Genomic DNA, 24,821 nt, shown 5'->3' with positions numbered 1-24,821 from the left:
TCGGTCTGAACAGATAGCACTGTGGATTGTCAATCATACCCCGCTTCTGCACACAATCATAGAAGTCCTCGAAATTAAGGAGGTTGGCATAGCTCCCCAGCTCGCCCCTTTGCCCAAATCAGCGCTTCCCTCATCTCTGCTATGTTGCAAGTATCAATGTGTATTTGAGCTCTATGTATGGTTTTCGTGGGCTCAAATGTGAGTCTCGAATTGTCTAAGCATCAGAATTGCTCCTCAGATTCATCCAGTTTTCAGCGACAGAGTCCTTCTAAGGACTGCAACACAAAGCCTTGACGAAAATCTTAATTCAACCAACTTTTCTACCACCCCAACGAGCATCACAATGCCTCCTTCAGCGCAGAAAAGCCATACGAACGGCGCCAGCACCCAAGTCACAAAGGAGATCTCAAAACCTGCTACTTCGACCGTCGAGACATTTGAAGTACAACGAAATGGCGCCTCTAATAGCGATGCACGCAAAATCACCATCTTGCGCGATGCTGTTCAACGAGTAGTTGCAAACTATCGCTCTAAGTTTCATAATTCAACCGATGAATTCCTCGGTAGCTGCACAACCATTGATAAGTTCTTCGACTATGTAGCTGGAATCCGTCTGCGACAAATCCCACATCATAGTAGTAGATGGGACAAAGTCTTGAAATGGGCAGAATTCTTCGCTGCTCAAGTGTATGGATACTCAGACGAGGTAGGGCACTTCCTCGCTTCGAGCGATCGTGCCGCTTCCATCATATGGGCCAGCTGCAGATCTCTTCTTGAGGTGAGTCTTTGAAATGAGATGCTTCTTGAATCTTATTGATACCTTTGCAGCTTGGACGAGAAAACATCGATGTACTTGAGAAAGTATTTGGTGTCTTCTACAGCTGTGGCTTGACCCTAGGCGTTTTTCTTCGCCAACATGAACTTTTCCACGAGACCGAGGAATTTCAACTCATCCTTGGTAATTGCTATGCAGAACTCTTGAAGCTTGTCACGGGAATCAATTTGTTCTACAGCCGCAAGGAATCAAGTAAGTAACGCCGCCCGCCAAATTCTCGAAATTTGTGGGTTAACAGTCTGCAGGTGGGAACTTTAGTGTTCGAATCTTCAGTGAGCGCTTCAGCAGGAGCATCAACTCTTTCTACTCGCACAGCGACAGCTTTACGGATGCGATTTGGAGTACAAAAATTGGGACTTCGTCCACATCTGGAGGTAAGCTTCAGCGAAATTTCCATAGAATTGATGCTCATGCTCATGTGCATACAGATATTTCTGTTGAATTGATACGCGAGTTCTTGATTCCTCATGACCGGGTCACCAGGTTACTCACGACGACACGAACCACTCGAACTACTCGCGCAGACTTCACCTGTGAATGGTTTGATCGATATTTGACTGATTTTATGCGAAGTGGAAAGGAAAGATTGATTGTTTCTGGCAAGCCACGTACCGGAAAATCCGTTCTTGCCGAGTGGACGATAGAGAGACTTCAGACTTTAAGTGGTCGACGTGCCTCTGAAGTGATATCTTACTCGATAGGTATGTCGACGAACCTCAATCGAAAGCGTTTCAACAACTGACAATAATTTTAGATCCTGATCTGAAGAACGAACTCACGACGTTGAGTGTGGTCAAAGCCCTACTTCTGCAAATGCTGCAACTGAATGTTGGCGACAACGATCTCTATAACTCTCTCGTTCAAGCCTATGAACTTTCGCGAAAAGGCAGTCCTAGCTCTCACGTCGAGAATGCTCTGTGGACAGCTTTACAAGCTGGATTTGCAAGCGGTCGCAATCACACCATCATAATTGATGGCATCGACCAATTGAAAAGCGGGGAGAGTGATGTGAATAAGCTTCTGGGTCGTTTGGATTCTATCGTCGCGAGACATAGCAAGACGAAAGTCATCCTGTTCTCTCGCCCTTTGAGCAACACTATCACGAACGCAACGCAGAAACATGCACACTTCGCGATCACGCCACAGCACACACGTCAAGATATTCGACACTTCGCCGAGTTCTTACTTTCATCGTCGACGTCTCATACGGTGCTGAACCAGGAGGACAGAGCGACTGCGATAACCAAGTTGGCTGATATCTCAGATGGCTCCTTTGGGTGGGTTGTGCAGGCTGTCGATATTCTCAAGACGGAAACCACTTCTGGAGGTACCTTGAAGAAGCTTGATTCTCTTCCCAAGACATTGGATGCCATTATTTCGCAGGTCATCTCTACTGTGGATCTGAAGCAGCGGGACGCCAAATCGCTTCTCGCCTGGTTGCTAGTTTCGCAACGACCATTCTTGCTCACCGAGACCAAGCAACTGTTTGAGATCGACCAAGCAAACTCAACTCGTGCACCACGGAATACGAGAGTTGAAGATGATGTGATCAAAGCATTGGGTCCCTTGATCGTCATCCGAGATGGATTTGTCAGATTTGCCAATCTGGTTATCAAACAAGAGTTGGTTCATCGAGCGGCAACTGTGACCGACTTCAAGAACACAGGCGCTTTTCCATTCCATATTCAAGAAGCTCATTATGATCTCACCATTCGCTCGTTGGCATACATCAAGATGTCTCTCACTCGGCCGGCACACCCGACCACATCTCCTCTGGGCGACTATGAGCTTGATGAGCTCTTCAATCAATACGACCTTTTACAATATGCCACCAGATACTGGGCATGGCATTTCGAGGCTTCGCCAATGCATGAGCCTACAGTTCAACATAAGATCACCCAAGGCTTCAAAACCGTCTTCCCACACACAACGATGCTTCCCATTATTGAAGGCTCTTGCTTTCAGTACCAGTCAACGTATCAAGATGCAGTTGATCACCACCTTCTCGGGTTATCTCTGCGAAGATTGGTGATCGGAGAAAACACAGAGTCTGTGCTTCAGACCTTGCTTAACTTGGCTGTCTTGAAAGAGCTCACACTTCAGTCTACCGAGGTCAACGAGTACTACTATGAGGCTTGGAAGATCGCATACACTCTAAAGCTCGCCTCAATTGCGACCACTTGCGCTCATCGCTACATTGAGAGAACTTCGACTATCAAGATCACGTCTAAGTCAACTACAGCCATCCGCAGATCTGAGATGTTGGAATATATCATCATGATCTACAGGGAGACCAAAGTATCTCAAACTGAGATCTTGACTTACCTCGAGATACTTGTCACTCTCTACGTGACGATCGGCGAGACTGAAAAAGTTTCGAAGCTTCGAAGAGAAATCTACGAACTTCACGTAAAAATCTATGGCCGATCTGCTCCTCAGACTCTCCGTGCACACGGTGTGCTGGTCACTACCATCTCAACGTCTAGCAAGGAAGAAGAAGTCCAAGAGATAACAGAATCGAATTACCGAGAAGTTTCCCGCACTCTCCCTGCCACGGATCCGAAACGTCTTGCTCTAACTTGGTCAATGATTGACATTTACACAAAACGCAAAGACACCAGACGCGTTGAGGAGCTTCTCGTATCTCTTTGGCAAAGCTGGACCCGTCATGCCCACACTCACAAGGACAGTAAGACTCAGCAGCAGAGAATCGACATTGCCCTTCGATATGTGGAATTCTTGAAAATTCATGATCGGAAAGCTGAGGCGGAGAACATCCTTCGTGGCGTTGCGACGGATCTGGAACAATCAGACACCGAGGATGAGGAAATCATCAAGCGCACTAGAGTCATTGGCAACGAGCTGACTGTGCTTGGGTCTGTTGCAGCTGCACGTGGAATCTTTCAAAGAATATGGGCATTCTATGTGAAGACAGGAAAGACGAACACCTCAGAAGCCAAGTCTGTCTCGACGCAGTTGGAGGAGACGACAAATCACAGCATCACGGAGACTACCACAGAGACAATCACTCTGCGGGAGATTTTCGATACTGTGATCACCAAGACGACTACCAAAACCATTGATACTCGCACTGTTCATACTTCGATAACTCTAATCGAGACCTATTGGAATGAACAGCGCTGGGAAGAGGTCATCAAAGTCAGCACTGTAACTCTTACCAGATTGTGGGCGGGGTGGACCAGCACAGAGCTCAGAACCCCCCTTCCCACGAACTACTTGTCCGAGACCGTTACGATCATCCGCCGTCTCTACACTTCGTATTGGAAGTTGCGCCAACTCGAGAACGCCGAGACAACTCTTAAGAGACTCTTCTACGCCGTGCTCTCTACTCCGAAATCATCTGATGATCTCTTGTTCTCAACCAAGAAAGATCTTATCGACTTCTACGAGACCAATGGCATGTTCGAGAAGTCAGTCATCATCTACAGAGATGTATATCCCGAGATTGAGAAGAGGAAGGGCAAAACCGACACGTTGACCATCAAGACTCTCTATGCTTTGGGCGACACCAGCAAGCGTGTCAACGACCTGAAGAATGCTGAGTTTGCTTACCGTACCATCCACACCAATCTTGGCTCGGAGGTTTGCCACCGAGATTCCATTCGGGCTGCTGAAGCTCTCATCGCCATCTACGAGCAGCATCGTCAATACTCAGATGCTCAGAAGATCTACCATTCGATCTGGCAGATGTTCCTAAAGCACGGCAAGGAATACGATTTCAAGCCAGACTGGTCTGAGAGTCTCTATGAAAAGTATGTTCGAAGCTTCAAGCAAGATCCGAAAGTGGAGTACACCACTCTTCGTCAACTCGCCATCGAATACCGCAAAGCTTTAGTCAGATTCTATGGACTGGACCATGAATCTACTATCAAAGCAACTCTTGGTCTAGCAGAGATTGACGAGGAAAAGCCAGAGCATCGTGAAGAATCTATTGCGATGTATGAGGATGCCGATAAGCACAGCCGAGAGGCTCCGAACGGCCAGATCTCCGAGTTCACTCTCAACAGAGTTGGCACCAATCGCAGGCGTCTGCCTCACTTGTACTCCATCTCACAGCTTTCGACTTCGCCTAAAGCTATTCCCTTGTACGAACAAGAATGGTACACTTATCATACCAAGCATGGTTATTCTCATGGCGATAGTCTGAAGTGGCTGAGTCTACTGGCTATTGCTTTTGCTAAGCAGAACAACGCGGAGTCGAAGACCAGAGCCACATCTTCTTTTCACACTTCTGTGACCGAGATCCTTAAGAAAGAGAAGAACTCTCAGCGGCTTTGGGACTCTGGCTCAGGACTCGCAAATGTGTACCTCAAAGCAGGCATGAAGTCCGAAGGAGAGCAACTTCTCCAACAAATTCGCAGCCAAGTCATCTTTGGGGATTCCAGCCTGGCTCAGAGTCTTGGTGTTACGTCCTCCAACAACTTAGACCGACGCACCTGGGTCTTCCTCGTTTCTTTCCAGACCACTCTGCATGGTACTCGACAAATGTATACAGCCATCATGGCCGATCTCATCAACGAAGTCTTCCTCTACGACTCTTACCGCCGCATCGTTTCTCAGAAGGCTCCATTCCTCGATTCCTTTGCTCATGGTGCTCGCTTATTGCAATTTATGCGCGACGTTCACGATGAGCCTAGCCATGCCCGCGTCGAGAAGGAACTGCTGGAGTACTTTTCGACGAACCTCTCCGCTCCCAAGACTATCAATTCCTCGGTCTTACGTGAGTTCTTCGAGATCGCTCTAGTAGAAATTCATCACCAAGATATGGACATCTCGCTGCTCAAAGCTGGCACCACTTCTGTCGTCAACTACTTTGACAAAGGGAAGTACGCTGAAGCGCATGACATGGCGTTCTTGGTCGATCGCTTCCAGCAGTTTGTTGGCGGATATGGCAGCGTGGAGAAGATTGATTATGGGCTGCAAATCGCGTTGGCCGTGGCTGGGTACAAGAATACCAAGGTCCCAGATGCGAAGTTGAAGACTGCTATGCTGGAGCTGTCAGGTAAGATCGTGAAGCAGCTTGTGCAAGAAACTCGAGCTGGCCATGTCTTGCTTGCCGATATCCCGCTCAAGGATCTCAATGCTGCGAGTGGACTGCTTGGCGAGTTGGGTTATTTGGATGAACTTGAGGTATGTATTGTCCCATTCACATGCATGGCCCCTCTTCTTTTAGTCCGTAGCTGAAATTATAAAGTATATCCTCACCGTCCTCTGGAAGGCCCGCACCTTCCAGCTACTATGGCCAGCCTCTACAATCGTCTCCCTCGGCCGCCGTCTCGTCGAAACAGAATTCGCCCGCTCCCACCACGCATCCGCCATACACCTCTGCGAAGACATGTGCTACAACCTGCGTCGCGTATGGGGAGCTCTCGACGCCACAACGCTCGACATGCACATCCTCCTCTCCGAATTTTACACCTCGTCTGAACAATACCGCAAAGCGATGCAAGTGCATGAAGACGTCCTCCGCGACACCGTCTCCGACAAAGGCGAGGAGATCAACCAAGCAGAAGCAGCTGCCATTGCAGTGCGCCACCTCGAGTTGCTGAGGAGAGCGTACCAGCGTCTCGGGGGCTGGGATAAAGATCCGCAGGTGTATGTGGATTTGTATCAGCAGCTAGCGCATGTCTTTGGGTCGGAGGAGAATTGGAAGAAAGCCCAGATCCAGGGCGTGGAGAAGTGGTCCACCAAGGGGGTCGATAGTGTGGGGGTTTGGGTGAGGCCGGTGAGCTTTGAGTGGATGGAGAGTGAGGGGATGAGGAAACATGCTAATTATTTGAGGAGGAGCTTGAGGAGTGGCGCGGAGTGGAAGATGGCTCACTCGAATGGGGGACGGTTGTTGAGGAGCTATAGTGGAAGGAGTTTGGTTGCTAAGTAGTTGTAGGTAGTTTGGTTTTTATTGGGTTAGTTTGAATTGTTTGTTTGTTCAAGTCGTTCAGAGATTGTGAAAGGTGACGAAACGGCTTCTAAATGCAGCTAAGTGCTTCTAATTCGTTCTTACATTGTCACTCTTCTTCTTCCAGCCCAATTCAAAGTGGGAATTGTATTTCACGCTTTGTGAAAAGGACCATAAGCGTTAGGTGAATCATCATTCGAAATGTAGAGTAGTTGAATTGTAGCTGGCCTGCCGAGACAACTATTGGGACCATATTTTACATTTGAGGAAAGCAACAAACCTCACACACTTTTCTAAATAAGCTTTATGGGCCGACTCGTATCGGAGAAGAGCGTTGAGCCACCCACAAAGTGAACCTGCCCCACCAAGTACGGTAAGGTTGCCATATGCTTGAGCAGATCAGGTAAGATCTTTAGTTGGCTGACTGTATCGTTAGTGCACGATCTACACTAGCTAGACGTCCACAAATCTACCCCCACTTAGAAGTACGACACAATAGACCAACATAGACCCTTCACATATTTCTAATTCTAAGTCCATACATATGCGACAACTTGGTGAAAATGACAACAGAATCATCGAAAGTTGACTGGAGCCTGGCAGATGGTCAAGGATACATCCTCGACCGCGATCGAAGTCGCAGTCACATCGCCGCCTGCCGTCTCAACCTCCAACACTACCTCTGGAAAGAAGCATTGAAATTCAACATCCACCCCTCCATTTTGCTCCCCAAGAACAACACTATTGCCGATGTCGCGACCGGCACAGCGATGTGGCCTATAGATGTCGCTCGACAGTTTCCAGACGCTCAGATCCACGGTTTTGACAACGATATTCGTCAGGCTCCTCATCGAGATTGGCTACCGTTGAACCTGAGTATCCGTTACTGGAACATTTTTGAGGAGCTACCTAATGATCTTGTTGGGAAATATGATTATGTTCATGTTAGATTGCTTGTCTTGGTGATTCAGGAAGGAAACCCTCGATCTGTGCTTCGAAAGCTTTGGAAGATGCTCAAGCCTGGAGGCTTTCTACAGTGGGACGAGCTCGACTGTGTGAACATGCATGTGAAAAAAGTGGATCCAAGTCTACAATCACCGGCTTTAGACGAGATCCGGGAGATGTCTTGGGCGAATGGTAGACATGACTGGACTATCGAACTTCCACGATTCATGACTGAAGAAGGATTCCAGGACGCAAAAATTGAGTATTTTGGAGATGGACCGGAGTTGAGCAGAGCGTTCAATGAGCAACATCTGCTCACGATGGAGGAGTTTGCTTCGAGCTTGATCAAGATTGGGAAGGTGGAGGCCGGTCTAAAATTTCATCGTCTTATTGAGGATGGGTACCAGGAATCAACGATTGGAGCGGCTCTATGTATCCCAAGAGTTGTATGTGTTGCTAAAAAGCCGCTTTAAAGTGTGGTAGCCAGCAGAAGCATGTTTTGGTCGAGTTGGGTGCTTTGGATGCATACCGTGCCCTGTGGGCTCACAGACTTAAGTCAGACAATTCAGGCACCTGCAAGCTCTCATGTCATGTTGTATAATCATCAAAAATGAATTTGTTTCACTATCAACAAAGCATTCATTGACGGAATCCAAGTACAAATTCCTTGAATAAAACATTGTCTGCTTCATCATTGCTACATTAGGATCGACCAAAGAGATTTCTTTGTACTCAAAGTCGAGACCTAGTCTCAGGCCAGAAGGAGAGCTGTTTCAAATAATTGAATTTGTAAGGACGGTTACGTTCACTTTAGAACAGGAGGAGCCTTTAGAATAGAGTACAATGTCCCAATTGAAATATGTCGACTTGCTTCACAATGCTCGCTATCAATCAAACATCAATACAACCAGCTTACAAAGCCCCAAACCCACCAAGTCAAACCCAGCCAACTTTAAAATCAAGCACAACCACTCTTTCAACATGGCAAAATATACTACCACATCCCAAGACCCCACCGAAGACCAGGTCTTCGATGCGGCCGACTACCCAGTAGTCGAAAATCGCAGCCGCAAGATCTCGGCTCGCCGCGACATGGTCCAAAAGGGCTGTGGCAGCGTCTCTGTCTCTGGCAACCAGCTTAGAAAGAAGAAGGGTGACTCAGATAGGGCGCCAAACTTCAACAAGCGCCGTCTTCAGGTGGCTGCCAGAAAGAAGGCGGAAGAACGACGTGAGACTGAGCTAGAAGATTCTAGTAATGGTGAGAATGAAGAGGAGAAGATGCGCTACAGAAAGTAGATGGGCAGTAGGAAAGCGATGTTGGGTGAGTTAAATTGTCAAGTGTCGTGAGTGATGAGATGAGATTGGATGAGATGAAGGAGAGTTGACAGTGAAAAAACGGAAGAGAGGTAGGTCTCTGGGCAAGTCCAGATGACTGTAAATAATCCTAAAAATGGAAAGCCTTCCGCATATATCTCTTGCGTATCAATCCATAGATTGAATACTGTGAGATTAACTGGGAGGTCGTTGAATGCAGCGCAAATGTCCAGAGAAATCAGTGTCTTTGTCGTCGTCACGATGTCCGTGATGTATTCCGTGACTCATGGTGGAATGCTTCTTGAAACATCTATATTTGCGTACTAGACTCCGGTGTCGAGTTCTTTTAAGGTTGCATCTGGCTCGTTTCAGAACATGCGTGCAAACTCGCCCATTTGAGGGTCCAGCCCTGATCTTCAGACAATGAGTTTCTACTCCAGCTCCATAATTCTATCGTCGTATTCATCAACTTTCAACAACAAAGCTTTTATCCCTAGTGCTAGTAGTCTTGTCCACAGCACGTGGGTCCCGACCCCTATTCCCTAAGCGAGACATCGGCTATCGAGAACAAAGAAGACATTGTATTCCCACGAGACTTTATTTATTGAGCTGACAGTGGAGAATTTAGGGATATGGTCAAAGTCCTAAAGCTTAAGCCTTATTCTCTCGATATCATTCACTGAAACACGCTCTCCACCTCTCCACATCTCCGATCATAGCCAAAATGGTCAAGGCAAACAGCACCACTCGCGCACACAAACATGCCTACAGACAAACAGCAGAGCGCGAACGTCTAAATCTGATCGCAGATAGACTCCTTCCATATAACCCCAAGGCCAGTGGTCACAATACATTTAGCAAGGGATGGGGACGCGATCAAGTGCGTGAGCAGTTTTTGGATTGGGATTCTGTCAATTCTAAGAAGTTGCGAAATGCTGAACACGTGCCTGAAAGGTAAGAGCAAGTAGGGTTTGTCTCTGCGCGAATAGAAGATGGGACGAGATGTGCTAGTGGAGGGGAGAAGTTGGATGTGCATGCACTCCCTGGCGATCAGGATCTATGCCATCATGGTATAGACTTCCTCACCCGTCTCTTCGATCTTGGTGGAGGCGTAGCATCATAGAGATCCTCATCCTCATTATCCTTGTCTTCCTTCACGACAGGAGAAGATCTTGTACCAACATGAATTGTTTCCCTATTACATTCTAAGGAAGGTGATCGCTCATGGCGAAGTTCAGCCACACGTTGAGGCAGAGATGCGCCTGTCTTCAGCTTTTGGCGCTTTGTTGACTCTGGAGTCGCTTTATCTTCAAAATGTTTTCGTTTAGGTGTTGACGGTAAACGTTGAGAGACATCCTTTCCGAGAACTTCTGTTGACAGTGCGTCTTCTTGCACATTTATGTTGATCGTTCGCTTCCCAGACATCATGGCATCATTTTCGCTCAAGAATATATCATAGACGATTTTGAGGACTTGAACCACATCTTCGGGACTTGAGGTTTCAGGAAGAGTAAAGCTCGAATTCAGCTCGAGAGTAAGTCCAGCAAGGTAACTTTTCAGTTTCTTGACTTCAGATGCCGTAATATACTGTTTGCCTGAGAATCCAGCAATCGTTGCTCGATTCATGACCAGATCCTCCAGACGCTGGTTCTCGTTTGGCCACTTAGTTGTAATGGCTTCCTGGATCGAAGAATTCGCAGCATGGGTGTTTATATCATTTTTCGGGTCCAGCCATGCCTGCAGCGCTTCTGGAAAATATTTCTGCAGAGCAGGCATCGAAGTGCCTCTCGGACTGAACGGAGCCGGCCGGGCAGTATGCTTGCTCATTCCAGTTGCAGCTCGTTGGATCTGAGGCTGCTTTCCATGCAGAGGCGAGGGCGCCCCATTGTGGCTTGCTGGTATCTGGGCAGTTGGCCGTGGTGTCTCTGCTGTTCTTAGACATCCAAGAGACTCTGAGGTTGCATTTGCACTAGACTCGGCAAGGCTGTTCAGGACATTTTCAATGTCGGTATTAGTTACAATCCGACGATTTTCCGATTGCGAGTCCTGACATCGTCGATTTATTTCTTCGACTAGAAGCTCACTGGCTTTGGCAGGGTCGAGCTTTTTGCTTAGCCTTGCTATAAGAGATAATGTTTTGTCGCCAGGAGTATGACCTTCAAGGAGCATGTAAGCAGGAAGCACGGTCTGAGGGATGTCGCCCCAGTTCTGTTGAATGGTTCTGAGTTCTCTGATCTACTTGGATTAGACACCGACAACGCCACTGATACAATCTACTTACTTTCCTATTCTTGTTCAGCCCGCTGTCATTTTTAACGAGGACGTTCACTCGGTTGCCTTCAGATAGAGCAAGTTCTTGATAGGCCGTCTCTCTCCCCTGGCGCCTTCCAAGCTCAAGTGTCGAAATTCGCTCTTCTTCAAATTCTTTCATTAGAGCCTGAATATCAACTGAGTTGCGATTACTTTGATTCAAGGCAGGTGAAGTGGGCCGGGAATCATCCGAGGTTCTAGGGAGCTTGTGGAGAGCGGCATTCTCGGTTGATGTGGTTTGAAGAGCAGCCTTTCGTCCCGCCTCAAATCCTTCTTTGTAGGACTCTGCTCTTACTTTGCTGATCTGTTCTAGGTTGCTACGCCGCAACGCCAGGAGATCACTTTCCATGGCAGTATTGACATCATCCATTGCCTTGCGTCTGCCTAGTTCCTCGCCAGCTTCCCTAGCCTTGTCCAACTTGATCGTGCTTTCATCATCCGTTTTCGAAAGTTGCTCCACAAGAGATGCCCTCTCTGAATCGAGTCGGGCAATTTCACGTTGAGCTTCTTCTACTTCCAATATCTTGGTCTCCAGCCGCGCATTGAGACTGTCGATTTCCGATCGTAGCTCTTGCTTCTTCGCAGTGTACCCTACTTTCCATTTCCACTTTAATTCCTCGGCATACTTCTTTAGTGCCATGTGAAGAGTATCTTCGTACATTCGATGATGGAAGTCAACCAGAAACCGTTTCAATCCGAATGTGTTTGTTGATTCGACATCGAAGTCCTCTAGTTCTTCTTTGAAGGGATTCCGGCTAAGGAGGAGACCGGGATCCACGTTCACATGATTTGTCGATTCTGCGGTATTGTTTGGAGGACATGGTAGGGTGTCATCGTCTAAGTCACTCTCTGGAAGCGCTTCATCGGATTCTTGAATTATTTCATTCGACTCGTCTCGCTCATGTTGTTGATCATGTTCTGCTTCCTCTTCCTCCTCTCCAATCTCAATCCTTTCGTCCAGATGCTCGTCTTGGCCGTGTTGTCTTTCATCTGTGTCACCACGCTTATTGAAGTTGTTTTGGTGAGAGGTAGATGGCTCTGCGAAGCATCAATCAAATGAGTCGAGCAGAGCAAGAGACTATGGACTTACTATCTTTTGCTGGATTCGTAGCAAGGTCAACAGCAACTAAGAAGCCTTTGTCTAGGGCTTCGTGACACTGTCTTATATGTTCTGCAGGCCAACGAGATATTCCTCCCTTGGTGGTTGGAAATGACGGGTATTGCTTGCTAAACTGCCATCTATAGGAATTCGGCGGACGAGGGTCAGACCTGCGTGGATCTGCAATCTTGGAAGATCGTGATGATATTATAGGTCGTCCTGTAGCTTTTTCTGTGGAATATTGTCAACTACATAGCGTTCGATCCTAAAGACACTTGTGTACCCACCGATGGTCTGGAGAAGACGGTCCCTGAGTATGTCATGCACCCGCGGGTTCTTGCCATTAGGAGCTAAGGAGCTATGTTTGGAAGAAGCACTGTCTTCTCTCAGAATTTCAACCTCGACTCGGCTGTCGGCAAGTCCACGATACAGTTTTTCCAAGACAGAGTCGTCCCATTTGTCTTCCGGAAGACCGCCATTGACACCATAGTCAGTAACCATTTGTGTGAGATTAAAAGAGTCCTCCTCGTTGTTGCTTCCGGGCTTACTATTCCATTTGAGGTACCGAGCTTTGTCTCCTAGACCGTTTATGGCTTAATTTCAGTAAGCTCAAGAAGCGTGGAAAAGAATATGAATATTACCATTATCCCGAAGCTCCCTGAACATCTCTCCAATCAGTCTTCTCAATGTTGCTTTGTCCATCATCGTAGACACGTTGCTTTGCTTGATATGCTGACTATGGGTCATTGTCTACCACTAGGAAAACACAAATGAAGCTGGAAACGCAAAACTATTAATCAAGACTTGAGCTTCAGTGCAAAGCGGTGGAGACAAGGGACTTGATAAACATGGAACAACTCGATAGAGTAGACTAAGTAATACGATCAAGCTTGTTACTGTTTAGAAGTAGGATTTTGATGCTGGAAGAAATAAAAACATTTTGCGTTGACCCGGTTTTGGTGCAAGCCACAGTTACACAAGCACTCAAGCCGCTTTTCGACAGGTCATAAACTATTCTGCAACTCGTGCTTTTTGGACAAGGCTGTCTTTCTAAGAGTTTCTGTTGCGAGCGAGGGCGCCAGAAAATAACAATGTCGAATAAATCATTCTTTATACTGCAAATACAGTCACATACTGCACTTGCTCTATGCTGTATCCACTCTTTTTCCTACCTAAGCGTTGGCATTGCTATGGAGCTATCCGCTGACCACATTCGAAGCTGCATTTCATACGATCTCGACTTATATCTGTGGCTTATTGACCAATAAACTTGATTTCAGTCCCTGTCTTCTGGGATTATTCTGTCCGAAGTGTTGGATTTCCATCTGAGTTGCCTAATGTGCTGAAAGCCTCTTTCAACTTGGGCAATTGCCATAGCTTTTTTTTTTAAAAAATATATATATATATATTATAAGGTTATCTGGAGACTGAGTTGGGCAACGTTATGTAATAATAGGTTGAATGAGCAAATATGCAGATGTACAAGAAGCTTCAGTGATGTCGATGAGCCGTAATTTAGGGGTCATGTACGCTAAGCCTAAACGATAAATACCCCGCGAGCTAAGTAAAGAAAATCTACAACCCCTCAACGGGTGCTTGTAACCATAAACAAATTGATTACGAACATGGCACCACCAAGCGCTCTCACGATCGCGACCTCATCAGTCCAACGACTGATGAAGGAAGAGGCTTCCTACCACAAAGAGTTGAAGAGTCAAGAATCGCGTCTGGAGAAATTGCTGGCAAGCAAGTCTGAGGACGAGAATGCGGAGTATTCTCTGAAGCAAGAGGTAGGTCACATCAAGACGACTTGGAGTTCACCGAAGCTAACGTGAGGATAGCGTACTGCCATCGAAGAAACTAAGGCTGTGTTCCCACCTTTGACTGAACGTCTCGAAGATGCCGTACACAAACTCGAGGATAAGCTCGATGCAGAGAGAGACAACGGTGCAAGCGCAGAAGAGGTCTCGAAGGCGGAGGGAGTCATTACAGATGCTAAGAAAGTAATTGCAGATGCGCGAGCGGCTGCTGAATCGAAGTAGACTTTGGTTAGGAGGAGTAATGATGTTACGAAGCACAAATAGATGGCATGATACCCGAAGTCAATGGTGGGAGTGTTCTGATGCGTTTTCACAAGCATCTGGGAAAATGGGACTGGTGTTTTGTGAATACAAATTAGAGGGTATCATGCTGCTTCCCCTATAGTACAATGTAATCTTACATGCGACCATGCCTCGTAATGACCTAGGTGGTATCCATTTTGTCCTCAGCTTCTCCTTCCTCGCCTTCCTCCTCCGATGGTTCAACTCCTTCGACTGCTACCATGGGGCTAGGCTCGTCCACAACAACTTGGGGAGTAGAGACAATAGCCATGTCAACAGTATCTGCTAACGGTGTCGCCGCCACAATATCACTCTCCTCAACCTTTGGTCCGTCATCCAAGATCATCGAGTCCTCTCCTTCAACCAGCTCTTCTCTTTCCCGTTCAGAACCAGCAGGGGAGGCAGCTCGACTTCCGGTCGTACTTCCAGGTCTTGAGAACGTGCCCGAGTTCAATGGTCTTGGCTTCAGTCCCGATCCCGACATGCTTTGTGATTCTCCGTCCGGTCTGGGTGTAGCATTTCCACTGAAACTGCTGTGCTTCGGTGTTTGACCTCCTCGACTGCCTTCACCAACCTCGCCATCCTCTTCTCCACCATCCATGCCCTCGCGCCTCTCGACCTCTTCTTTCTCATCTCTGATAAGTCTCCTCAATTGCATACCCTCCTCCACAATCTTGCCGAACTGCTCTCGTCTCTCCTTCCAAGTTTCGCCATATGTCAGACTCTCCTTCTCCAGCTCTCTGCACTCCTCCTCCAGCTTCCTCAGATTTACCTCTTGATCCTCGCGCGGCCTCAATAGTCTATTGCCGGTAATCTTCTCAGCTAGTTCGTCAAACTTCTTCCGTTGCTCTAATGTCTTCTTCGACTCCTCCAGCTGAATTCTCAATTGCGCCGTGCTAACTCGAACCTCTTGCATCGTATCTAAGATTCGCTGCTTGTCGGCCGTGTAACGATCTCGTTCGTTCTCGTTGCTGTTGCGGAGGAACTGAATGCGCGCGATGCTGCTATCGAAGGCATCGAAGTCGAAGATGATCTCTTGACGGAGCTGTTGTCGCTCTTCGGCTTGTTGCTTCAGGGTCGGATCATCTTCAGAGGTATCTTCAGCTGAGCCAGTCTCAGGTGGAGGAGTTGGCAGCTTGAGCGGATTGTTGAGGAGTGAGCCAGGTGCGAGAAGGCGTTTGGTGATGCGCTTGAAGGGCTTTTCTTCGACGTTCAAGAGGCGCGCCTTATGCAGCTCATCCTCTTCACCGAATTTGAGAAGCATGGTCATGTAGATACCAGAATCTTTAGACGTTGTTTTTGGTTCCCAACCTTCTGGCATTGGCCCTAACCACTGTTCCCAGATTGAGCGTTCAATGTAGAACTTCATATTTCCGATCTCAACGTGATTTGATGAGAGCTGCGGTCTATGCGGTCAAATGCGGAGATTGCGGCCGCTTCGATGGATCTGAATGTGGACGAAGGCTGGGCTGGAATTCATTCACTTCGCGACAGTCTTTATTCCACAACACAATGTCGAGAAAAGTTCATTTTCACTATCCAACCATGAGCTTGGCAATCTGCTAACATATTTTGCTCTCGCTCTTGAATCACGAAAATCTGTATCGCGACAAACTTACACACAACTTCACGACACATCACCGTTTCCACAACTGCATCTAGCCCTTTGTCCTCACCTCGGGAACGTGGGACAAAGAACGTCTTTCGGAGCGCACAAATTGCAATGAACGTTGCAAGCAAGATCCGGAAACTGCAGTCAAGATGCCAGCCCCATCACTGAACGACTCCTGCGTACGAGCCTGCATCAGGAATATCCGCAGTAAGTAAGATGTCTCCTCTCCACAAAAGAGTCGCTAACAGTCTCCAGGCCTCAATGATGTCGGATCCTTCGAGTATTGGAAAATTAAGCCCGTCCTTGCACGAATCACTTCCCCCGAACAGCTGCACACCATCGAATTGAACTCTCCTCAGATTCGAGGCGAAGATGCTGAACTATGGCAAGCATTCATTGCTCGGGACATTCCAAATTGGAAGCAGAAAGGTTATGTTCCTAAGAATCCGCTGAAGTGGTATGAGGTCTATTGCAAGTACAAGAAGGAACAGCGCATGGAGGTCCAGCGTGATGAGGAGTTATTGAAAGAGCGAATGATGGGACTACAGAAAGCGAGACAGAGTCATGTCTCGAAGGTCGTAGACTTGAGGACCCTTCCAAAGGTTCCCAAAGATCCGTATATGATGGCCAACAATGGAGGAGTACCACTAAAGAAAAATCCATGGGGGAAGAAAGAGCCTTCCGGCTTTTTGAACTTCAGTTCGGGCAGCAGGACGAAGTTGACGGATGCAAAGAGCGTGCTTACCCGCGCGAGGAGAGAAGCAAAAGAGATTGGCCAGATGAGCAAGTTGAGTAGGCCTACGCATCAGTTGTCGGGAAAAATTGGCCAAGTCAAGAAGGCGCCGGCAGGCATGTCGAAGGAGTACCAGATCGCTGCTCAGCCAGCATTGAGAATCCTGTCTCACAGACATGTTCAACTTAAGAACGAAAGTGCCACTAGAGGACCCAGTCTAGAAGAGAGGGAAGCGAGGCTAAAGGCTGCTATGTCGTCGGTTACCAGGGGATATGCTTCGAACGATGTCAGGGAGACTCTGGTCGGTTCCTCGGATGACGATCTCAACGACTATGATGAAGAGGATGGAGATGACTTGTTCGATGAACCAGCGGAAAAGATCAAGCCAACGCCACGACCAGTGTCTAACACCAGAATTCCCCCTCGAGATCATCACAGCAGTCCAGTTTCTTCGTCACCTGCCCGACCTAAGCAATCTTCTTCACCACCCTCATCCAGCATGAATTCTAGACCAAGGCCAAACGCATCCTCCCCGCCTATTCTTGATTCGGCTCCAGCCTCTTCCACTACATCAAAACCAATGAGTTCAGGTTCTGCAGCCCCCAGGCCCAAGATTGCTAGAAAGAGACCAGAAGTCGACGTCTTCAATCGTGGAGCGAAGAAGCCAAAGCTTAGGTGATTTTAGTTAGAGAAGACAAATGCTAGATATTGTACGGCGCATAGGATGTGTTTTGTTATCAGCGAGGCGTTGGAAGGACCGGGAGATCCCTGGGGTTGGGAGATGTCTGAACGAGTCACGAGTCACTCTGTATGGTCACAATGTAAATCTCCTGAAGAAACCCAGTGCTGCGTAGCAGTAAATTGGTCTACCTGCCTCAACTTATCCGCATGATCTTGACTAGGACCCGAGATCCGGTATTCAAGTAACATGCCCCCAGGAAAACAAAGAAAATAGAATAGAAAACGCCACCCATATCTCGTTCATTCGTCATGAATGCTGCATGCTTCCAAAGTTCAGTCGTTCCACTATGTCATGCCTATCGTGCTGTGTCGTAATGTGTATGCTAGAGAGAGATCAAAGAGAGAGTCGTCCATTCTATTCTACCAAGGATGCTCCATTCTGTCCGCTTGTGCCAAGGGAGCTGTGTACAGAGGTATCTCGTAGTTAGAATGGTGCGGAATCATGTAGGAGAGATTCAGAAAGAACCGCCACGAAGCGCAAGGACCAAATGTAGTGTAGCTCCGCCCTCGAGGGCATAGTCGGTTGCAGTCTTCTCGTCGGACCTGTATTAGAGGTTCAAGTCAGCGTTGAGATTTGGTGATGGCGGGGTAGGTGGGGCAGGCAACAGCGCATGCAAAGAGTTTTGGGCAAAGACAAGAGAACTTTCTCGAGTTTCAAGCGTATGCAAAAGCGGCAGGCTGATGGTGCAAAGAGTGTATAGGAAGGTGCTTGTATGCTTGTAGATAATGAACGTATAGACTCACATCTGCTTTCCGCCGTAGATTAAGCGTTGTTGCACTGGTGGGATGCCTTCTTTCTCCTCGACCTTTTCCTTAATCTGCGCAACCTGTAGATAGATGTGTCAGTACAGCGTAAGTAGATCAGTCTGTTGAGAGCTTACTCGATAGTCTGGCTCGATGTCGAGTTCGATCTCCTTCCCTGTCAGAGTTCGGACCTTGATCAACATTGTCACTGCGGTGTGTTGTAAAGAGGATGTGTTTTGTATGTGAGACAAGCTTTGCGAGGGTAGCTGTCTATCCTGAGTTTCGGTAGGTTGGCAAGTTGTGTATGGGTGGAGTCTAGAAAGTGTTGGTGAACATGCAAGGCAAGAAGAGGCAAGGCCTCGAATATAAAGCTCCCAAAATCTAGTACGCGATCACGATCACGTGGATTGGCATCAATTCATTTCCAGGTTCCCTTCCATTCCGCTGACATCTCGGACATTCACAGCAGCCATATTCATCAATCTCGCTACGGCGACTGGGAGTCTTTCGGTGTTGGAGCCTCGGGTTCGACCCCAAGGGCAGCATTACCTACACGTCCACGACGCCGAAATCTGATCGATAATCCTTCTCCCCTTCAGACGCGTTTCGTCGCGTCTCGAGGCTTCCCGGGATACACCAATACACCAATGTTCTAGGCTTGCCGGCAGATCTAGTACACTGGTCCCATCGCTGTGTGATGAAGGCTTTCTTTGTCCAGACTTTGGTCCGATCATTGTGATTCAACGACAGTCGGTTACTCGCACCGTAAGCTATCGAGCTTTGGAGCATGATCAGATTTTGTTTAAATGCGTTATGCAAATTATCTCATAAACAATCCGATGAATCCCGAACATCTTTAATATGCCTGTTTCCTCATATTACTTTCTCTCTCTGCGAATATGCGTGTTACTTCTTGTTGAGGAATCACCGAATAGCGCATGTCATACCGCATGATGATGGACACATTCATTATTAGCAGTCCTATATGAAAACTCTTAAAAACTCTCCCAGGGCCATTATGGCCATGGCTTGTCCATACGGCATACTCGTGCGATCAATGTCCATGTAGTGTTGCAACGTATGTCCCATGGCCGTGCCAAAGCTCACTTCGGTCAATTCTCCTTCCTTGGTCACCTTTGCTAACACCGCCTTGATAGCTTGGAGCGCTGAAGCTCGAAACTCCTCTCCTTTGATGTATCGCAAACGCAAGGCCTTCAACATACCAAACGCAAACCCAGCCGTAGCCGAACTCTCGACGTAAGATCCTTCATGAGATGGGTGGTTGATCAAGGTTCTCCACAGTCCTCCTGGCTCCTGGAACAAGATCAAAGCCCGACATTGAGCTTCAAGTGTGTCGATCAGATGGACGCGAAATGCATCATTTGGTGGCAAGTCGAGCAATTCCAACATCTCTGGAATTGCGATTGTAAGCCAGCTGTTGCCTCTCGCCCACAAAGCTTCAGCGAAATTATGGTTACCATCGAATGTCCAACCATGGTAAAACAACCCTGTCTTGGTATCAAACAGATACTTTATGTGCAAAAGGAATTGTCGCTTTGCCTCCTCGACATACTCTGGACGGTTCAGGAGCTTTCCAATCTTCGCTAATGGGAGCACCGTCATCATGAGGGTATCATCCCATAATTCTTGGGAGTTGAGAGAATTATATGTCATGTGGGACATGCCACCATACTTTGTTCGTGGAAGCTCGTTCATGGCCCAATCCGCCCAACTTTCCAGCCACGCTACACAAGGCTGGCTTCCAGTCTTCTCATACAGGTAGGCCAAGGTCAGCATCGCAGCCATGGTGTTGATATTTTTAGTTGTCCCGCCTTCTTCAAAGCGATCTGCGAACCATTGTTCGATGATGGCAAGCGCCTCAGGAGAGCCTGTGAGAGTATAGTAATTCCACTGTCCATAAAGACCAACTCCGTGCGTCCATTCCCAGCCGGCCCAGCCTAAACCAAAAGTCAATATATTTGTTTCATTTGCATCAGGGAGTATAGCTGCATTTCCCAAGAGAAAAGGAGCACGCATGCATGCATCTAGGAATAGTCTTCGGGACTAAATCTCGAGATGGAACAAAAGAGGCAACCTTCCTCCGAGACGACTTACCTTTCGTATCAATCACTCGACCATCCTCCAACCGCAGCAAGAACTCCCCTGTCTCGTCCTTGATGTTCACCAGCTGATTGATCAGAAGTTTGATTGTGCTGTGAACATCCTGAGCCGCTATACCACTGTAGACTTTTGGCATTGTAATTTGTATTTGTTTGCATTCAAATTGAGTATTTTGGATGTTTTTCTGCTCTTCAAGGAATTTTATTTTGTTGTGTTTGAGCAACGCGTGATGCTGGGGTGTTGTAGAAAGTCTTCAGATTCGTGGGATGATCCGGTTGACATTGCGCCGACCGAGCGAAGCCACGGCTCCACCCATTCTTGGCATAGCGGATTTATCTCCTCTTTTGCAAATTTCTGGGGTCTTCTGCAGAACACAACAAGCAAGCGACGACCAAAATGGTTCACATGACTCGCGCTTGGCCATTGGTTCTCAATCTGGGGCTATCTCCTACAGCTATCAAAGCTCTAGACTGCTAAAAGTTGGTATTGCATGGGCCACTTTTCGAATATGGACGATTAAAGTCCTCCACTACCCGGGAACACGTACCGATAATCTGGAGGATCCGCATGGATTTCTGCTTCCCCAATCCCAGCAATATGGGGTCTTTGGCGAAGGTCTCCGGGTTTATATATTCTTATGATGTCTGCTGTATGGCCTCGTGTCGCTTTTCAGCTGGTTCTTTGCACATCCCTTGAGAAAAATTCGTACGCTCGCAGACACAATGGAGGAACCTACAATAGCTCCTAGCCCTGAAGGTCATTTCAGCCATGGCAAAGAGAAGAAGAACGGCCTCGATCCGGAGATCGCTCCTGCCCAACATATTGAAGATGACGACGACCTGAAGAAAGACCACATGAATTATGACAGAGTCGACAAAGAAGTTGCCAAGTACGCCAGTGATGTTGCCATTAACATCAGCCCCGAAGAAAGTGACCGTTTGAAGAAACTCATCGACAGACGAGTGTTAGCTATCATGATATTCACCTACTTTCTTCAAGTCTTATATAAGGGAACCTTGTCCTTTTCAAGTATTATGGGCATCAGGACGGATACACATCTACACGGGCAACAATTTGCGTGGCTGACCACGTGCATCTATATTGCAATTCTGGTCGTTGAATACCCCACCAATTGGCTCATCCAACGGCTACCTATTGCAAAGTACCTTGGCGTTTCGATCATTCTATGGGGCACTACACTAGCACTACATGCCAAGGCCACCAAATTCATCCATCTCCTCGTTCTACGAACTCTTCTGGGCATCTTTGAGGCCGTCTGCCAGCCTTCCTTCGTCTATCTCAGCTCGATGTGGTATAAGCGCGAAGAGCAGGCGGTGACTGTGTCCTACTGGTATATGATGAATGGAGGGCAACATATTGTCGGAGGCCTTCTTGCCTACTGTTTCACGCTCATCAAGAGCCCGCCATCCTCTCTGAAAAGCTGGCAAGCTATCTTCGTAGCCTATGGAGGCTTCTCTGTTCTATGGGGTCTATTCGTCTTATGGTTCATGCCCGATAGTCCCATGCGCGCCAAATGTTTTACCGAGGAAGACAAGAAATTGATGATTGAGCGTGTCCGAAGCAACCAAACTGGTGTTCAGAATCGCCATCTCGGAAGGAACAACTTATTGAAGCTCTCAAAGACCCGCAAATGTATTGCTACTGCTTGATTGCTATCTGTACGACTTTACCAACATCCGGGCTCGGCGCGTTCGCAAATATCATCATTGCAGGCTTTCACTTTACCGTACTACAGACTCAGCTTTTGGCCATGGTTCTTGGAGTATATATTATCATAGTCTTGCTCAGCAGCATGTGGCTTGTGAGGAAGACGAAACAAAACTTGCTTGTAATGGGACTCTATGTCATACCGTACGTTCTCATCTCCTCAACTTCACCTTTGCTCATATTACTAGCTCTTTCATCGGGACCATCGTCCTCATGACAGTCCAAAACACCAACTCAGCCACCCAAAGCGGTCTCCTTTTCAGTTACTATATCGTTCTCTCATTCTGGGCAGCCCAAACTTTGAGCATGACCCTCATCACTCGGAACATTGCTGGTCAGACTAAGAAAACTGTGGTGATTGCCGCGAATTTCATTGCATGGGCCACTGGTAACGCTATTGGTTTGTCTCCTCTGAAGCTCTTTCCAAAATAGGTCAAACACTCAACAGAATCTAGGACCACAAGTTTTTCTGACATGGGATTCGCCTCGCTATCTCATCGCCTTTTCGATGCACATGGGCTGCTACGCTCTTCTTGTCTTCGTCATCATCTTTTTGCGCTGGTATCTGATGAGCCAGAACAAGAAGAAAGATAGACTACAAGCTGAGCTAGCCGCGGCAGGAGCCGGCGTCGTGGACGAAAGACTAACGCATGCTTTCGACGACCTAACAGATAAGGAGAATGCTAACTTTAGATACGTTTTTTAAGTGATATTGGAAGGCAAATGATCTTGGCAGCAGTGCAACTAGGGGCAAACTATTTTATATGCTGAATTGTCGCGATTTTCGCAATGTTAGACTCGCTTCGCGTGCTCGCATGGGAACAGCATCCGGAGTATCTACGTACTGCTTCGTATTCGTTCGTGACAGGAAATATCTATACCTACCAGCTAGGTATCGATTGCCCATTTGAAATGTGCTGATGGAGCCCATAAGTCTGCGAGGGAGTTCTCGCTGCTGATAGTATCACCATTAATTTCCGGTGGATAGCTGAGAGGCCAGTTGCTCTCGCCCAACGATTCTCTGTCCATGTTCCGTTTCCTTCTCCCTTTCAACTTGTACGTTCCCGTTATATACCTACCTATGTATGGAAAGGAAACACATACCTGTTATCGCATCTTCAACCATCCATTCACTTTTTGCGCGCATCGTCTCCCTCATACAACCAGAGGGTCCTATTATGCGTCTGCAGCCATTCAATGTCATTTCCGCCACCTTTCGTCCTTTCTCGCAACGCATCATATTATTGGTCCCCTGGTTTAGCGTTCTTGGCTGCATGGAGCTCAAGTGGCATCAACATACAAACTCCCCGCAAAGCTAGATCTGAAACGAGGCAAGTGTCACGACATACTTTCGCATCGCAAGGCGAGAGGTTACAACTTCACGATCATGGTTTGTTTGATTCGATTTCAGCAACTACTATGATAGGGCTGAGCCCGTTACTTTGGTTTCAAGGAAACGAATGCGGAACTTACCTGGGCGCTGAAGTCTTGGCGGATTTGTCCAGTCACCTTTTTACTCCTGGATCTGCATATCTGCTATTGGAATTTCGAGTTACTTGTCAACAGATTGTGAAAAGAAACAGAGTTGGCTATGGATTAAGCGTACGTGCTTCATTTCGTGTTACCCATTGCGACTTGTTTCTAGCATGGTTTCTGCTGCACTGCTTAATGACTCGCAATCATTCCTTTACCCCACAGCTGTCCACGCTGTACTATGCTGTGGAATACATGTATTAAGTGATAGTTATCTCGAGATCATAGATTGCGGCATCAGGTGCTTGGACTCCAATCAAATCCACGTCATTGTTCGTGGCGCAATGCTTGACTGAAATATCCACATGCGACGGTCAACACTCAAGTCAAACGAGCGACGAAAATCTTTCTTCGGTATCACGCTTTCAACCGCTTGAGTCCAACTCTAGGTACTGTTCAAAACATCAACGATCGGGAATTCACTATAGTATTGCCTTGGAAAAGGTTTTGATAGAGTTTACGGATCAGATTTCACGAAGCTCTCGGCGTGATGCGCCGGAAGTATAAGACTCACGCTTGCCTGCACATTCACGTCCCTCCCAAAATAAAATTCACTGCCTCTGTTTCGGCCATTGACCCTAGAGTGAAAGTTCATCTGATCTCCTAGCTTAGACATCTCTGGCACACTTCAAGCTGAGCGCAAATACATAGGATTGGTCGATCCGCACATTGGCACATTCTCAAACTCCGGGGTTGTCAACATTTCTTGGCCCAGATTTGAAACACTATAAATCGCAAACAGGATAATCAGACGATACGGTAAGCCCTATTAAGAAGAATCGACAAAGTTTCTGGCTGTGGTAGTGATCAATATCAAGCCTTCTCGATGCGTATACGAGACAGTATATTCCCAAATTCAGCGTGACTTACCATAGCATGAAGCCAAGACTTTGACTTTCGCAAAGATGAGGTTTGAAGATATGCTGCCAATACCCACAGAATAGCAAAGTTGGAGCATATTATTTCGATGTCACCACTAGGAAAGCATTTCGTGGGCCACAGGCATAGGATCTTCTCGTTCTCGATGCGAGAAAAACCGTTCATATCTACGAAAGCACTTCGCAAGACTCGATTTAGCACTGATGGC

At 47.4% G+C, this 24,821-nt stretch overlaps 9 protein-coding genes across 9 annotated transcripts; 5 read left to right on the top strand and 4 right to left on the bottom strand.

The window, feature by feature from the left end:
* Positions 1–87: 87 nt before the first annotated feature.
* On the top strand, positions 88–7,000 carry LY89DRAFT_683570 (uncharacterized protein; the record flags this gene model as incomplete). The annotated part of the gene is made up of 6 exons (XM_018214727.1): positions 88–778; positions 829–1,027; positions 1,081–1,209; positions 1,264–1,536; positions 1,590–5,986; positions 6,051–7,000. Coding segments are annotated over exons 1-6 (6,113 nt in total), but the record flags the coding sequence as incomplete, so codon positions are not given.
* A 252-nt stretch (positions 7,001–7,252) lies between these two features.
* Positions 7,253–8,210, top strand: LY89DRAFT_683569 (uncharacterized protein). Its single transcript, XM_018214726.1, has one exon. The coding sequence runs from the start codon at positions 7,316–7,318 to the stop codon at positions 8,168–8,170; it is 855 nt and encodes a 284-aa protein (XP_018073014.1). The 5' UTR covers positions 7,253–7,315; the 3' UTR covers positions 8,171–8,210.
* A 2,849-nt stretch (positions 8,211–11,059) lies between these two features.
* Positions 11,060–13,327, bottom strand: LY89DRAFT_501279 (uncharacterized protein). Its single transcript, XM_018207966.1, has 5 exons — positions 13,062–13,327; positions 12,708–13,013; positions 12,412–12,651; positions 11,293–12,359; positions 11,060–11,241 (listed from the first exon to the last, which is right to left on the bottom strand). The coding sequence occupies exons 1-5, from the start codon at positions 13,165–13,167 to the stop codon at positions 11,170–11,172; spliced, it is 1,791 nt and encodes a 596-aa protein (XP_018073013.1). The 5' UTR covers positions 13,168–13,327; the 3' UTR covers positions 11,060–11,169.
* Positions 13,328–13,930: 603 nt separating this feature from the next.
* On the top strand, positions 13,931–14,563 carry LY89DRAFT_501267 (putative tubulin-specific chaperone Rbl2). The gene is made up of 2 exons (XM_018207965.1): positions 13,931–14,210; positions 14,262–14,563. Exons 1-2 carry the CDS (start codon positions 14,046–14,048, stop codon positions 14,460–14,462), a joined length of 366 nt encoding a protein of 121 aa, XP_018073012.1. The 5' UTR covers positions 13,931–14,045; the 3' UTR covers positions 14,463–14,563.
* Positions 14,564–14,571: 8 nt separating this feature from the next.
* On the bottom strand, positions 14,572–15,891 carry LY89DRAFT_683567 (uncharacterized protein). The gene has a single exon (XM_018214725.1). The coding sequence runs from the start codon at positions 15,790–15,792 to the stop codon at positions 14,665–14,667; it is 1,128 nt and encodes a 375-aa protein (XP_018073011.1). The 5' UTR covers positions 15,793–15,891; the 3' UTR covers positions 14,572–14,664.
* A 389-nt stretch (positions 15,892–16,280) lies between these two features.
* On the top strand, positions 16,281–17,246 carry LY89DRAFT_549259 (uncharacterized protein; the record flags this gene model as incomplete). Its single annotated transcript, XM_018208284.1, has 2 exons — positions 16,281–16,341; positions 16,390–17,246. Coding segments are annotated over 2 exons (918 nt in total), but the record flags the coding sequence as incomplete, so codon positions are not given.
* An 803-nt stretch (positions 17,247–18,049) lies between these two features.
* LY89DRAFT_501241 (ubiquitin) lies at positions 18,050–18,728 on the bottom strand. The gene is made up of 3 exons (XM_018207964.1): positions 18,490–18,728; positions 18,353–18,435; positions 18,050–18,151 (listed from the first exon to the last, which is right to left on the bottom strand). Exons 1-3 carry the CDS (start codon positions 18,553–18,555, stop codon positions 18,064–18,066), a joined length of 237 nt encoding a protein of 78 aa, XP_018073009.1. The 5' UTR covers positions 18,556–18,728; the 3' UTR covers positions 18,050–18,063.
* Positions 18,729–19,333: 605 nt separating this feature from the next.
* LY89DRAFT_582771 (glycoside hydrolase family 105 protein) lies at positions 19,334–20,609 on the bottom strand (the record flags this gene model as incomplete). The annotated part of the gene is made up of 2 exons (XM_018209180.1): positions 19,334–20,310; positions 20,468–20,609. The coding sequence occupies 2 exons, from the start codon at positions 20,607–20,609 to the stop codon at positions 19,334–19,336; spliced, it is 1,119 nt and encodes a 372-aa protein (XP_018073008.1).
* Positions 20,610–21,195: 586 nt separating this feature from the next.
* LY89DRAFT_780684 (MFS general substrate transporter) lies at positions 21,196–23,013 on the top strand (the record flags this gene model as incomplete). Its single annotated transcript, XM_018222407.1, has 4 exons — positions 21,196–22,066; positions 22,117–22,345; positions 22,390–22,601; positions 22,657–23,013. The coding sequence occupies 4 exons, from the start codon at positions 21,196–21,198 to the stop codon at positions 22,905–22,907; spliced, it is 1,563 nt and encodes a 520-aa protein (XP_018073007.1). The 3' UTR covers positions 22,908–23,013.
* Between the last annotated feature and the right edge of the window lie 1,808 nt (positions 23,014–24,821).

The sequence above is a fragment of the Mollisia scopiformis genome (assembly GCF_001500285.1).
Source record: "Mollisia scopiformis unplaced genomic scaffold LY89scaffold_9, whole genome shotgun sequence".
NCBI lineage: Eukaryota > Fungi > Ascomycota > Leotiomycetes > Helotiales > Mollisiaceae > Mollisia > Mollisia scopiformis.
The sequence above is the reverse complement of the archived record's forward strand: the minus strand, read 5'-3'. Positions and strand labels throughout refer to the sequence as shown.

Bases quoted from the DNA above. Each gene is read 5' to 3' on its own strand.
- LY89DRAFT_683569 (XM_018214726.1), top strand. From the start codon at position 7,316: ATGACAACAGAATCATCGAAAGTTGACTGGAGCCTGGCAGATGGTCAA.
- LY89DRAFT_501279 (XM_018207966.1), bottom strand. From the start codon at position 13,167: ATGACCCATAGTCAGCATATCAAGCAAAGCAACGTGTCTACGATGATG. The intron at 13,014-13,061 runs GTAATATTCATA...ACTGAAATTAAG, and splicing joins CAGGGAGCTTCGGGATAATG to CCATAAACGGTCTAGGAGAC. The intron at 12,652-12,707 runs GTGGGTACACAA...AATATTCCACAG, and splicing joins CCGTCTTCTCCAGACCATCG to AAAAAGCTACAGGACGACCT.
- LY89DRAFT_501267 (XM_018207965.1), top strand. From the start codon at position 14,046: ATGGCACCACCAAGCGCTCTCACGATCGCGACCTCATCAGTCCAACGA. The intron at 14,211-14,261 runs GTAGGTCACATC...ACGTGAGGATAG, and splicing joins AGTATTCTCTGAAGCAAGAG to CGTACTGCCATCGAAGAAAC.
- LY89DRAFT_683567 (XM_018214725.1), bottom strand. From the start codon at position 15,792: ATGACCATGCTTCTCAAATTCGGTGAAGAGGATGAGCTGCATAAGGCG.
- LY89DRAFT_501241 (XM_018207964.1), bottom strand. From the start codon at position 18,555: ATGTTGATCAAGGTCCGAACTCTGACAGGGAAGGAGATCGAACTCGAC. The intron at 18,436-18,489 runs GTAAGCTCTCAA...ATCTATCTACAG, and splicing joins ACATCGAGCCAGACTATCGA to GTTGCGCAGATTAAGGAAAA. The intron at 18,152-18,352 runs GTGAGTCTATAC...CCTCTAATACAG, and splicing joins ATCTACGGCGGAAAGCAGAT to GTCCGACGAGAAGACTGCAA.